Genomic DNA, 14,480 nt, shown 5'->3' with positions numbered 1-14,480 from the left:
TCTTATTTTTGTTTTTTAAAATGAAATTGAATTTCTAAGATCAGAATAAAATTTTTATGCTCTAAAAGTTATTAATGACAATAAGATTATATATTAATAAGATTCAAATTCAAAATCATTTAGTATAAGTGAAATAAGTTGCTAATAGATTTTTTTTTTCTTTTATATTGTAATTAATCTCTTATATATTGATCATATATTCAATACGTTGATATGCATATATTTTATATATTATCAATTTATTTATAATTATTTTATAGGCTTTTGAAGTTTAAATTATTTTTTAATAATAGTGACAATAAATGATTGGTTTATATTGTATATAATATATACTAATAATAATACATTAAATATAATTTTTTATAATTTTATAAAAGAATTTTAGTTTATGAGTATTTGTATTTTAATCATAAGAGTAGTAATTATTTTTAAAAAATAACAATAAATTATTAATAAATAATTGATTCAATTAATTATGATTTATCTTTTTTGATAAAAAAATCTTATCGGTTGTTGAAATCATCTTAAATATATAATCTATAATCACTTATATTAGATTATCAAATATAATTAATCTGACTTAAAATATTAAACAACTTATATTATCTTAAATTTTTTCTTACAAAAAAAATATAGCAATAAACTTGCCAAATCACACGACAAAAAAGGTTCTAATTTCAATAAATGTTGAAAAAGTAAAACTCAAAAAAAAAAAAAAAAAGGTTCAAAGTACAATTAACAATGTCGAAAATTCGTCTCTCTCTTTTTCTCTCTTACATTGAACAAAGACAGGACAGGTTCCAAGTTGATTTCATTCCTGCGTGTCATCTTTTAATAATATTTTGTCCATTTTGATGTCGAACAGATTGAAAATGGAACTCTTATCATCATTGATAAGGGCTTGATTTTCCAAATCGATTTTGAACATCCATTCTTATCCATTCACCTACATTCACAATACAATGCATGTGCAAAAATTTGGACAAAAACATGTTTAAAAGAAATGGAAAACCTAAAAAGACAACAAAAAAATAATAAAACATTTTTTATTGTCCTTGCACCTAGACTGGATCTCTGGTGTTATACATTACTTGCAAATGGATGTTTTCCATTTTTTTTTCCTGTTAATGATATTAAAATTTCTTACAAATAAAAATAATTATATGATAAATCTGATTTTAGATTGTAGAGGCTGTGATTGACGTATTGCTATATATATTTTGTCGTATTATCCTTGCTCTCTCTCTAGTACAATAATTTTTTTTATGACTCGGATCCATTGGTCAATTACGTAGAAATCTATATAGATTTTTTTGGATTTAGCTTTTATAGTGAAAAAAAAATTTAATTTAATTAAATAATATAATTATTTTTAAAAGTAATATTTAATAAATTTAATGTTTAAATTTTAATTTTTGTAATTTTTTTTATTCTGAAATAACATATTTTGTTAAAAAAAGTTTTAAGTAGCCAAAAGAAAAGAATTTGTTTTACTCAATTAGTTGCAAATGAAATTAATCTTGTAAGATTATTAAAATTATTATATGGTGAAAGGATTTTAAGAGTATGTGAGATAAACAAGTTGAAAATTGAGCAAAAGTATCTGTGATTTTCTGTTACATATAACAAAATACATTGTGTGAAAATTCTTGAGATAGACAAGGTAAAAACAGGTAAATCCAGTTTGCTTGTCAAATTAAGCTTTTATTTTGTATGAAATTGACAAATTAAGTGGCCAAATTTATCGTTTTCTAATGGACAAGAAGCACATGGGACATTCATCTGAGAAGCGGAAAATCAACAATGGGATTCTGGTCTCCGTGTGGTTCAAGAAAGGAACAACATTAATCAGATTTGGAGATCCAATGCACAGAATTGTTTTTACACGGCAATGAAATGCACAGTATGAAGCTATTAAAATTTCATTTATCCAAAAAAAAAATCAACAGTTTTTATTAATAAACAGATTTATTATGCGTATTGATTTGTTTACTTAAATATCGTAATTTAGATCATGTTTATAGAATTTTCTTTTAAAGATAATTACATAAAAATTGAAATTAAAAATTTATATAAATAAATTAAAAAAATTATATTACATATATCAAATATAAAATTAAAAAAAAATTTAAGATAGATATTTTTATTAAAAATTTTGATAGAGTTTTCATCACTTAAAACTAGTTTAGTATTTTGTTGTCGTGATTAGATATTTTAGCAGTTTGGTATTAATGTGAAAAAATATTTTGTATAATTAAAATTTTTTAAAAATATTTAAAAAATAATAAAATATTAAAAATATATAAATAATATAGTAATTTTCTACTCCACACATATTTTTTCACTTAAAAACCAAAGCTTTTTGGTTTGGGTTGGCAAATCAAGTTTTTAAACTAAAAAAATCATATTATTTTTGTTATCTAATATTGCGGTTGTTTTTATGCGTCTATGAGAAAGCCAGGTGAGGAGAATTTCAAATACTCCCTTTGTTCTATTTTTTTTGTTTATTTTTTTGAAATATCTCAAAATTATATATTTCTTTAACATTTAAAACTCTTATTTATTATATTTTAAAATTATATTTTAATTTTTTTAACTTTTCAACATTAAAAGTCTTGAAATTTTAATTTTATAAAAAATTTAATCTTAATATTAAATATATTAAAATAAAAAATTTTCTTCAATTCTATAAAAACCAATACTATCCAAACAATTTCGAAAGAAGGAAATATTACCTAAATCATTCAAAAGATAGATAATGACAGTTAGATGAAGTTTTTTTTTTTTAATTTATTTTTTCAGAAATTTTCTTTTTATTTTTACAAATTTTGATTTTGATTTGATCGTATTTACACTTATTTGTAATAAGAACAAGTGCATGAAAAGATGAATTTTCTAATCATTACCAAAAACGAATTTCTTCCAAACAGTGTAAAAGTACAGAGACATCGGCTGCATGTGGAGATATTTTAAAGGAGTGAATTATTGTTTTTTTTTTTTTTCATGTTTGCTGTCAGAATTTAAATTTAATCATTAAAATTAAAATTTTAATATTTTATTGATAAATCATTCGATTATTTACGGGTGAATTATTGGTTTTTGGCCCCTTTAATATTCAACTAGGAAAATAGGGTTAACATTCAAACCTGCCAAAAATTGAATAAACACTGCAAATGTTGTTGTATTTGGAAGAGAGGAACTCAAATCATTAATTAATTTAATTACTGATTTAAATGCAATACCATCAAATGAATTAGGTTTGAGTCTAGCAATTTAACACCATCAATCCTACTTGCAGAGTTATTTTTATTATTTTTAATATCTTCACTCGGCCTATAAACAAATTTACATGAAAAATAATTTTTTTAATTTAATAAAATTTTTATTTATTTAATTTTGAATTTAGAATAAGATTTTTAAATCTTAAATCATTAAGATATGAGCTCAAGTATATTTAGGGTCGGCAATTTAACCAATTTTCGATGGGTTTCGATCCGATTCGATTTTACGATGTATTTTTTTTTTTTGAAATTCGAGTTTTGGATCGGGTAAGATTATGAAACAATCAAGGTCGGGTCGGATTTGGATTTTAGACAAATTCGATCCGACCCGATATTATATAAAAAAATATTTTTTAATTAATTATTTAATTTTTTATTTATATAATGATATTTTTAAATATTTATATTTTAAAAAATAATATTTTATTAATTTCGGTTCGGATCGGATGAGATGCGATTTATATAATATCAAGTTGAATTCGGGTTAGGGTATGAAAAAATAAAAAAAAATTCGGATAGAATCGAATTCGAGTTTGATAACACATAAAATCGGATCAGATTCGGGACAAGCAAAACACGTCCCGAACTCGACCCGATTCCCACTCTAAATATACTCTATTTTCTCTATTTATACATTTCTTTTTCAAAATACACAACAAACCTCCTTGTATCACATGCATTTTTTTTTTTTTGGTTTAATTTTTTTGAACCACATAAATGCATGTGAAATTTACGTGGTGGTATACTCATTTTATACTTCTTCAAAAACCTGCAAATTTTGCTTGTAAATAAAATAAAATTGAATTTTTTAAGAATAAATTGATTATTTATAGCCAATAATATCAAAACAATTTTAAGGTAACTACAAATTAGAAGCAATGAGCAAGGAAGGAAGTAGCATTTTCCTTTTCAAATTTTTACTGCTTAAATATATTTACTTAAATAATTTAAACAGGATATGCTAATAGATACCCAAAAATTTTTTTTTAATTTTAATAAAAATATATGTTTCATATTTATTACATGAACTTAAATTTTAATACAATAATTTTTATATTTTATACATATTTAATATAAAATAAATAAATAAAAATATATAAATTATCATGTCTACAACTTATTTAGCTAGTGACAGCAATCTTTGGCTGTAGAAATTAATTGGACAGAATTACAGCTTTGCACTTTTCTGGAAAAAAATAAAAAATAAATAAATTACTAAAGATTTTATCTTCATGAATCATGTGTTCATCATCATTCATTTAAATAATTCAAGTTTAAAGTTTAAATAAAAAATTGTAGAGATTATTATGCATTTGTGTATATATATTTGACAGAAACAACTCAAACAATCAAGTCCCAGCAGACAACTTTTCTATGTTTCTTGCAGTTTCTTTCTCAGTGGTTGCTTTTCTATGTATTTTTTTTCTTCTGTTTCTTGATACAGTTCCTCATTCCTCAACTCAAGTAAAAAAACCCAGTTCACTTTTGGATCAGATGTTCAGCAAAAGGTTTGCTTTTCTGATTCTATTCTTTGTTTCTTATAAAGAAAGAAGCCATTGCAGTGTCTTTAGGGAGACTGGTTTGTAGTATAGTAAATGATTTGTGCTAGGTGTAGCTAAGAATATTCTGGTTTCTATTTGGTTTTTTTTTTGGTTATTAATAGAGTTGGTTTCTTTCTGGTTTTATGATTGTGGGTTTGTGTTTGGTTGCTGAGAAAACTGAGTTTCTGGTATTCTCATTTCACAAACATAGAAAATATTCTGCCTTCTCCAATTTTCTTGTTTTCCCAGAAACCAAACAGAACATAAAAGTTCAGCTCTCAAGAGTTCACTTTGAATTCCAGTACTTCACATTCTTTTATAATTATAGACCTTTTTTTTTCTGTCAGTTTTACTCATGAAAGCAATTTGCAGTTTCTAAAAACTTGACTAATCTTTTTCCATTTTTTCAAGATTGATTTATTTTTATTTTTAGTTTCTTCATTTAATTTCAGACATACAGATATATATACCAATTCGCCTTCATTATTTCATGCAGTGTAATGAACATTTTTAGGTGAAACCAACCTGCGAAAACAAGCCAATCACAGAGAAGAATTGAAAAGTTCCATTTAAGGTATGCAATATGTGGTTTTCTCCTCTTATTTCATAGTCTTTGAAATCCAATTCCTCTTCTAATTAACATGGTTCAACTACTGAGTTTTTAAGATATTTGCAGAAGGAGATTGAGGTTAGAAGAGGATGAAGAACTCGGTGTCCGATCAGAGTTTCTACATTGAAAGTGAAGAAGAGGAAGATGAGGAGAAAGTTATTAACAAACATGATGGTGGAGATGACGGAAATGAATCTGATGCTTCTGATTCTTCAGCTGAAAACCAGCAGCAAAACAAACCCAGTTCCTACAATACTTCATGGCCTCAAAGTTACAGGTCATTTCTCTTTTCATATCTCACCTGATTTCACCACTGCTCTGTTTTTCTTTGCTTTGGTCTGTTCACTTTCATAAGTCAGAGTCTCATAGTCATAGCAGCCTGGATTTTTTTGCAGAAATATAAAAAAAAAAAAAAATTCAGAGGAAATTCAGGTAGATTTGAGTAGATCTTTAGAAAGGGAAAGAAAGTACTTTAACTATGATTGATTCACTCGTGATCACGATCGCCGATGAAAGATGTGCAAAAGTTTGTTTAGGAGATGCTTCTCTATGACACTTTGGCCTATAAATCCATCTGCAATTATTGAATTATGCTTAATCCTGCCCTGTTGATATTTGAAACATGAATCCTCTATGGGGCCCTAATAGAATTATACTATTTAAGTTGGTTGATTATTTAATTTTTAAACTATAATGTACAATAAAAAGATGTTTCTCTCATTCAATTTTGATCACTCAATTGTTCTACATTCTGCTGCTAGAACCATCAGGATGTAATTCCTTCAAACATACAAATAGTTGTATATTCTAGTATAAAAGATTTAGCCAAATTTGGTATAATAAGTTGAAAGTCCTGTATTCAAAGTAAACTGTTTTAGCCAACAGTCACATGGTCTGGACTCTTAGTTTCAGTCACCATATCAAACCCTGACAACCTCAACTAAAAAAAAAGTAAAAAAAAAAAAAAAAAAAAAAAAAACCTGTTTAATCACTTCTTTGAGGCATTGCTTACACTTCTAGTTTCAAGTATTTATGGCTTCTGTAAATTTTTCAGGCAGTCCATTGATATGTATAGCAGTGTACCATCTCCGAGTATCGGTTTCTTGGGCACTCCTACACTTTCAAGATTTAGTAGTTCATTTCTTTCCTCATCTTTGACGAGAAGGCATACTCCGGAATCATTATCTGCAGTGACAAAACCTCTACTACCAACAGATGATCAAATACAGCCTCAAAGACGCAGTTCGCATGCTTTGCTGCCTCCGATCCCATCGAGGAGACAATCTGCAAGAGTAGATGATAAAGCATCCAAGGTCTCCCATGAATTTCCAATTTCTCGCCACAGCACATATGGACAAGCTGTGCTCAATGGTTAGTTCACATATAACTCTTGGTCATTCCCCAATTTTTATCTGTCATGTAGTTGCAATTTCTCAATGTGATTGAAGCACATTTTTCTTGCCACTATTACCGATTTTGATTTAGCCATAAATCCTTCCAAAAAGATTGCTTACATTTAGTTGCCTCAGTTTGCCAAAATCGGATCATTGGATCATTAAAAAGATATGATCATGGTGCTTTTAGATGTCTACTTTAGTTTTTTTTTTTTTATCGAGTTTAGCACTCTTTCAATAAATCATATGATTATTGATTTAACTTTTTTATTCATATTGCAAGAAGATCTTTTATTGTAGGAAAGTGTGGTAAATTGAACTTGACTATACGAACACATCCTTACAATTAAATTCATGAAAATTATTGGTCTTGGACATTCAATTTTTTTTATAAAAAAAAAAATCATAATTTAAAAATAAAAAATATATAAAAATTAAAACTCGAACTTCAAATTTATTAAATACTATCTTTTAAAATAATTGCATACCAGCTGAATTAAACTACCATTCATCTAACTCATCTTTTATAAAAGCCACATTTTAGGATTGTTTTACATCAACCAACCCTAACCTTTTATTGGCCTTTAATCAAAAAAGGAAGATAAAACCAATCATGTGTGGGATCACGTTATTTAAAGTGAACTAAAACAGGCGGTCACGTTTTGTCACCAACACCCCCTCCTCTCATGGCTTGAAGTAGGGCTCAGCTTTGTCTGATATATCCGATCCATCCTCTGTTACCACTAGTTTTTTTTTTCTTACCATCTTTCAGCTTATGTGGCTTGTAAACCTTAGCCAATAGAAAATCACTATGACAGGCCATGTTGTCTTTGTCCATTGCTCTTTAGTGTCATCATTTATTGACATGAAAACAAATTTCTCAATTGAAACTATGATGAGTTGGCCTAACTTCTGTTGCACATGGTGCACATGAAAAGACAACTTGCCAACAAAACTATAAACTTTAGATGTCAATAAAAATCCATAGGCTGCAATGTTTGGCTTTAAAAAAAAAAAAAGTTAGACAGCGATGAAGCTGTAAATGGGTTTTTTTATCCTGGTTTTTACAAATCCATAATAATCAAATAATCAATACATCTATCATCACCATTCATGTTTATCTAACCTTAGAAGTGGCAAAATAAGTTCAAATCTCAAAACTCGTCCAAAAAAAAACTCGAATAAGAATCCACCCGAACCCATCAAACTCGAACTTATAAAAAAAAATTAAGATTTAAATCTAAACTGATTTGAACATAAGTGAATTAAAACATAAATCTGATCAGATCAAAATTCATAATAATATGAATTTAGGTAAAATTTAATAAAATTTAAGTATTATTTTTATTTAAATTTGAATCTTAAACTTAATATAACTCTATAAAAAACAATCCAAACTTGGAAAATTCATATCCACCAAACCCGAAACTAGACTAATAATAGATGCATTAATTATTACCCAACTATAGATCATTTTATATGCATAGACAATCAATATTTGTTAAAAACAACTTAAGATTTTACATTTACTTGATTTTGAAACCACATTCCAGAATTTCAATCCAAATTAAATGAAGTAATTTTGATTTGCGTTTATGCAGGGATTAATGTGCTATGTGGAGTTGGAATCCTTTCTACCCCATATGCTGCCAAGGAAGGAGGATGGTTGGGTCTTATAATACTATTCACATTTGCAGTGCTTTCTTTTTACACTGGACTGCTCTTGCGCCAATGCCTGGACAGTGAACCTGGCCTTGAAACTTACCCTGATATTGGTCAAGCTGCATTTGGTACCGCCGGTAGGATCGCCCTTTCGGTAAGTTCAAGTCTTTTTTTGGTCAATAGATTTGATAATTTTAAACACAAAAATAATATTAAATAAAATACAAAAATGCTTCGATTTAAAATTTTAACAAAAATCGTATATGAATTTAACAAAAATAAAAACTATGTATCGTATTTAATATGTAGACACGAATTATGATCTTGTCATTTTTGTGTTTTGTACATGTTTGACACAAAATTAATAAATACGAGTAACAAGAATTATCATATCAAATATTTTTGTTAATTACTATTTTTATGTCAATTATGAATTTTTAAATAATTCGGCAGACTTAGCAAGTTTTTCTTAAATGTTTCGAGATAGAAACTGGGAAAATTGACAGATTAAATTAGCACTAGTTTACAAAAACTGAATGATCACTAATGTAAATTTTGGTCTTTGTTTTTTCCTGTGATTGCAGATAATTTTATACGCGGAGTTATATGTAAGTACAGCTGGCTTTTCTAAAAGAATAAGAATTGTCTATTTTTTTTATGACAAATCCAATAGCTGTCAAGCTACAGCTACAATGGTTACAAGAGAAAATATAAGCTAAGATTCCAACAGGGTCGTCTTAGAGATTCCTGGGGTCCTACATTTTGGCTTTGTCTTCCTTCTACTCTACTCAGTAACTTCTATCTCTAATTTACTTGTTCATCAATGAAGGAAATAGTGGCTACAACATTTTTTTATACAAAGAGACCGTAGGTTGGGACAGGGAAAGAATTTTAGGTTTTATGATTTGAATTTCAAATCTATTAGATGTTACTATTTACATAAATCAATTGAACAAAACTCGTAATTCATTTTAAGATATGCTACAACTTTTTTAACGAATGCTATAGGGAATCATTTTTCACATACCAGCAAAAAAAGATCAAAATCTTTTTTGTCATGCAAATTTTGAAGTTTCTGTCAAGCACAATTTCAGAATAATATGATCAAATTCAGCCACTGCCAAAAAGCCTCTAGGTTCAATGGCAAGTACACTACTACTTAAGGCATGGTCTATACGTCTGAGTTCTGACTTCCTGTAATGTAAAGTACCTCAACTAGAGTGAATTTTGGTCACTGAATCAATATTCAGAAATATCTCCTCATATTAATACCATTTTGTCTTTGCAGCTTCAAAACTTTTTCGTATATCCTAAACGAGAACCTGGATGGTTAAATACTTTGATCAATTGCCAAAAAAAAAAAAAGGTTTATTTTTTCTTTTTTGGGGCAAAAGTGCAGATAAATTGTAAAAAGTGGTTCTGCATAACTTGATGAACTTATGATCACCTGCCACTATCATCTAATACTGTTGATATAGATTATTTACTTGATCAAATATATATTTATATCATGGAGAATGTATCATTGCTGTAGAATTTTTTTTTTTTGAACGTGTTCACTTCTTTTACCAGTGAGGTTGTTCTCTTACAATCTTCTCATGTGCAGGCTTGTTGTGTTGAATACATAATTTTAGAGGGTGACAACTTGTCATCCTTATTCCCAAATGCACACATTAGTTTGGGTGGATTTGAGTTGAGCTCCCGGCGTCTATTTGCAGTGATGACAACCATTGCTGTTCTTCCTACTGTTTGGCTCAGAGACCTCAGTGTTCTTAGTTATATCTCTGGTAAGAAACATACTGATCTCAGCACTTTGTAGCATAGTTTGAGTTAAACCTGACACTATAAAACACAACAGAGTGACAATCCAAAATTGATAGGAAAAGAAATATGAAGGTGATACAAGTTAAAGTTTTAGCAAAAATATACATGGGTTTAACAAAAACGAAAGAAATATATTTCATTTTTTTGTATCGACACAAATTATTACATATAATTTTCGTGTAAAATACGATACAAATACACGAATTGCCAAGTCTTGTCTCAGTGTATTCTTTGTCTGTTTCCAGCTGGTGGAGTTGTTGCATCAATCTTGATAGTACTCTGCTTGTTTTGGGTTGGCTTGGTAGACCAAGTTGGCTTTCATAACAAAGGGACTACATTGAACCTGTCTACTCTACCTGTTGCTGTTGGACTTTATGGCTATTGCTATTCAGGACATGCTGTTTTCCCAAATATCTATACCTCAATGGCAAAACCAAATCAATTCCCTTCAGTACTCTTAGCATGGTAAATTAAAGCTACTCAATTCTATTTCTTATCTAAACAGACTCTGAAATACAAAACATTTCTTGCTAAATGAGATTATGTTGTTACTCTTTCTGGGCTCTTTTTACCTTTCTGCATTAGTTCAGCCGGTTCAAGGTATTATTCGAACAATTGCTTTATCCTTTTTTTTCATAGTGCAAGGTTCTGCATTGTGTATGTTTTTTTCTCGTTTTTGAGGCTGTCGGATATTGAATTTTGGCCATTGAAACTAAGATGTACAACATTCTATTAACATATCACACGGTTGCTAGCAGTGTATATGCTATGTTGAAGTAAGAAAAAAGTTCATAAATTGTTGATTACTAACAATGAGCAGAGGCAGATCCACTCTTTGAACTAGGGTGTCCACGGATATCTCAAAAATTGAAAAATAAAAAAATTTGCAGGAAATTTTTTTATTTTTCAATTTTTGAGATATCCGTGGACACCCTAGTTCAAAGAGTGGATCTGCCTCTGCTCATTGTTAGTAATCAACAATTTATGAACTTTAGGAAATTTTTTTTCCTAAACATCTTTTTCATTAATAAAATTGATAAATTTATTAATAATTTTTTATATATTTTATAAGTAAACACCATGAAACAAAAATCCTAAATCTCCCATTAACCGTGTGCCTCGTTATTCCTTCATAGGTGGTCTTTGTAGTTATAGATGCTGCTAATCTTATCATCTTTGATTTTAATTTCCTTGCAGTTTTGGAATCTGTTCTTTGTTGTATGCTGGAACTGCAATTATGGGGTACACAATGTTTGGAGAAGCAACAGAATCACAGTTTACTCTTAATATGCCTAAAGATCTGATTGCTTCAAAGATTGCTGTGTGGACAACGGTACGCTGCTCATCTTATCAGATTTCTCTTGACAATTTGTCCTGTGCTTAATTATACTAATTGGTGGAATTGCACATATTTGAAAATGTCATCGATAGCAATGCAATGGGCTGATATCTGGCAGGGATACCAAGCAAAGTGAAAACATCTCGCTTATATGCAAACTTGAGAAAAAACTAATTCCCATGATATTATATTTTGTCTGGCAAGCCTTTCCACCTAGTGATCTCATCATTATCACTTTACCTTGCCTAGTCAAGGCTAGAGGTGTAAACAAGTCATGTGAGTTATTCGGGCTTAATTAAAAAAAAAAAAAAAACTCAAGCTCAACTTGTTCACTGTCAAGCTAAGCTCGAGTTTAAGTTACTTAAGTAACGAGTTGAATTGAGTTAGAATAGTTTAATACCTAACTTGAGAGGCTTGCGAGCTTAGTTTAACTTTTATTTTTGAAATATATTTATAAGTAAATGATAAAAATATAGTGTTTAATGTCAATATTTATAATTTTATCAAATTTAATTGAGTTTATCGAGTCGAGTTTGAGTGACTCACTTAAATTATGAGCCGAGTTCGAGTATAAAAAATAAAACTTAATCAAGCTCAAATTGAGCTTCGAGCCTTAAGTTTTCAAGTCCAAATGAATTCAAGTTTGACAGTGTATTGATTCGATTATGCTAGATTACACTATTGGTCCAGACTTAATTAACTTTCAAATAGAAAATTGTGGCTGTGATTAGTGATTAACATCCCCTCTGTTAACTACCATTTTTTTTTGTTCTTTTGCAGGTTGTCAACCCATTTACCAAATATCCTTTTCTTTATACATAGCACAATTACTGTGAAATCAGCTCATAGCACAATTACTGTGAAATCAGCTTATTAGGTAATGAAATAGCTCTCCTTTGTTAAAGGTTCCTGACAAATCCCATAAAGACATTCTCTACTTTGAACCGAAAACTTCATGGTCTTGCTCCCTAATGCCAAAGCATAAGAAAGAAAATAAGAGGGAACAAGAACTTGACATGTTCTTATGGAAAATGAGTGATCATGAGTAAGCATATATCCCCATCCTTTTTTCTTGATGTTTTTCCTCTTTCATTGTCCTCTCGTACCGACGGATTCAAAATAAAATTTTTCTGCGGTGTTCATTTATAATATATATATATATAAATCTACCGATAAATTTATCGATTTTATTAACAAATATAGTGTCCGGTAAAAAATTCCATTTGAATCCGCCTCTGGTCTCAAGTTGTAGAATGGTTGCCATCTTAAACTCCTAATTCCCTGTTAGATATGTGCTCTCATATCTAAGAAAAACAAATGTTCTGCCTTAATTAGAACGAACATATGCATTAACCATGTCTCCAGTGGCAATGAGTCTTGAGGAGTTGATACCATCAAGCCATCTCAAGTCTCACATCTATGCTATCTTAATTAGAACATCATTGGTGATCTCAACCTTGATTGTTGGTCTGACCATCCCCTTCTTTGGTAAGCATCTCTTGCTCTTTCTTTAGACTTGGCAATTCTTGTGTTTGTATTATATTCATATTGTATCAAACGCGAGTAAAACATGAAATTTTATCTTATCAAATTCGTTTGGATAGGCTAAACACAAAACAAACTTTTTTATTTTTGCCTAACTCATACAATTTTTGTTAAAATTTTAAACTGTACTTTTTTATATTGTTTTTATGTTGTGTTTGAAATTGTGAAATCTATCTTTTTTTATGCATTTTCATTTAATCTGCAAAGAGAATCCTCTTCTGTTGGCAACATATCTGCTATTTTAAACCAAAAGAACATATTGGTTGTAGATTTATATGTTCTTTGATCTTTTGACTTCAGATCATCCAGTTAGTTTTAGGTATTCCATTATTAAATTTCCAAGAAATCATCGGAAAAGTTTCTCCTTCTTGCAGGTTTGGTAATGTCATTGATAGGATCTTTACTCACAATGCTTGTGGTAAGTTACCTTCTGCCATTTCATCCATGGAGATTCTTCAATGCTACTTGGTTGAAACAAATATGGAACAGAAGCCTAATGTGCTTTTCATAATGACCTTCTATGGCAGACCTTGATACTTCCTCCTGCTTGTTATTTAAGCATCCTGAGGGGCAAAGTAACCCGTTTTCAGGTACGATCATATAATTCATGTAAATACATATATATATATTTATATGCATGCGGGCGCACACAAATGCATATATATGTAACATAAAAGTTTAAAAGTTGAGTAATTTAAGAAAACTGAATCCGTAAAGAGTTCTTTAATAACCTGCATGTAAAATTTATCTTTAAGCATGCTTTCCTGTTGCATTTTCTCATAATCTTACTTTTTTTTTTACAGGCTACACTTTGTATTATAGTTATTGCAGTGGGAGTAGTTTCATCAGCCTTTGGAACTTACTCAGCTCTCTCCAAGATTGTTGAGAATTTGAGAAACTGAAAGCTTTTTTTTTTTTTGGTTTAAATTAACTTCCAGAGTTGCTTTGATTATATAAGTACACAAAGTCTATGCTGTGCTGTTTCTTTAATTCCAAATGTTTAGTCAATTCTGAAATTTTGTATCCCTGTTTTGAAGTTTTGATGTGTTGTTTTCTTTATGTGATTTACTTGACACTAAAAAAGATCAAATGGATTTTATGATATGGCTCTTCTCTTGCTTATGTCATTTTTATTTTTACTAACTGCCCGTTGATTAAGAGACGAGGAAACGTGGATTGATCTTTGGATTAATTAACACGTTATTGTAGTTAACACATGAAAATTACAAATTTGAAAAAAAAAATTATGCACTAAATAATTTTTTAAACAAATAATTATTAAGA

General features: G+C 29.0%; 1 protein-coding gene across 11 annotated transcripts; it reads left to right on the top strand.

The window, feature by feature from the left end:
- Positions 1-4,632: 4,632 nt before the first annotated feature.
- Positions 4,633-14,298, top strand: LOC111310331 (Transmembrane amino acid transporter family protein). Of its 11 annotated transcripts, none has more exons than XM_089748489.1 (14): positions 4,633-4,789; positions 5,337-5,396; positions 5,499-5,709; positions 6,487-6,803; positions 8,428-8,642; positions 9,073-9,096; positions 10,095-10,275; positions 10,558-10,777; positions 11,510-11,645; positions 12,432-12,455; positions 12,998-13,139; positions 13,571-13,614; positions 13,724-13,786; positions 14,000-14,298. In XM_089748489.1, the coding sequence occupies exons 3-14, from the start codon at positions 5,522-5,524 to the stop codon at positions 14,096-14,098; spliced, it is 1,653 nt and encodes a 550-aa protein (XP_089604615.1). In that variant the 5' UTR covers positions 4,633-4,789; positions 5,337-5,396; positions 5,499-5,521; the 3' UTR covers positions 14,099-14,298. The 11 variants fall into 11 exon arrangements, 8 of the variants coding, with proteins under 8 accessions (XP_089604615.1, XP_089604613.1, XP_089604612.1 ...); XM_089748487.1 differs by having other exon boundaries at positions 5,489-5,709; XM_089748486.1 differs by having other exon boundaries at positions 5,319-5,396.
- Positions 14,299-14,480: the final 182 nt, after the last annotated feature.

Source organism: Durio zibethinus, chromosome 19, assembly GCF_047325235.1.
Source record: "Durio zibethinus cultivar Kanyao isolate XHJ-2024 chromosome 19, ASM4732523v1, whole genome shotgun sequence".
NCBI classification, from domain to species: domain Eukaryota; kingdom Viridiplantae; phylum Streptophyta; class Magnoliopsida; order Malvales; family Malvaceae; genus Durio; species Durio zibethinus.
Note: the sequence above shows the minus strand (reverse complement) of the source record. Positions and strands in the feature narration are given on the sequence as shown.

Coding starts and splice junctions, on each gene's coding strand:
- LOC111310331 (XM_089748489.1), top strand. CDS start 5,522: ATGAAGAACTCGGTGTCCGATCAGAGTTTCTACATTGAAAGTGAAGAA. Junction 5,710..6,486: donor TCATGGCCTCAAAGTTACAG/GTCATTTCTCTT, acceptor TAAATTTTTCAG/GCAGTCCATTGATATGTATA. Junction 10,778..11,509: donor CCTTCAGTACTCTTAGCATG/GTAAATTAAAGC, acceptor ATTTCCTTGCAG/TTTTGGAATCTGTTCTTTGT.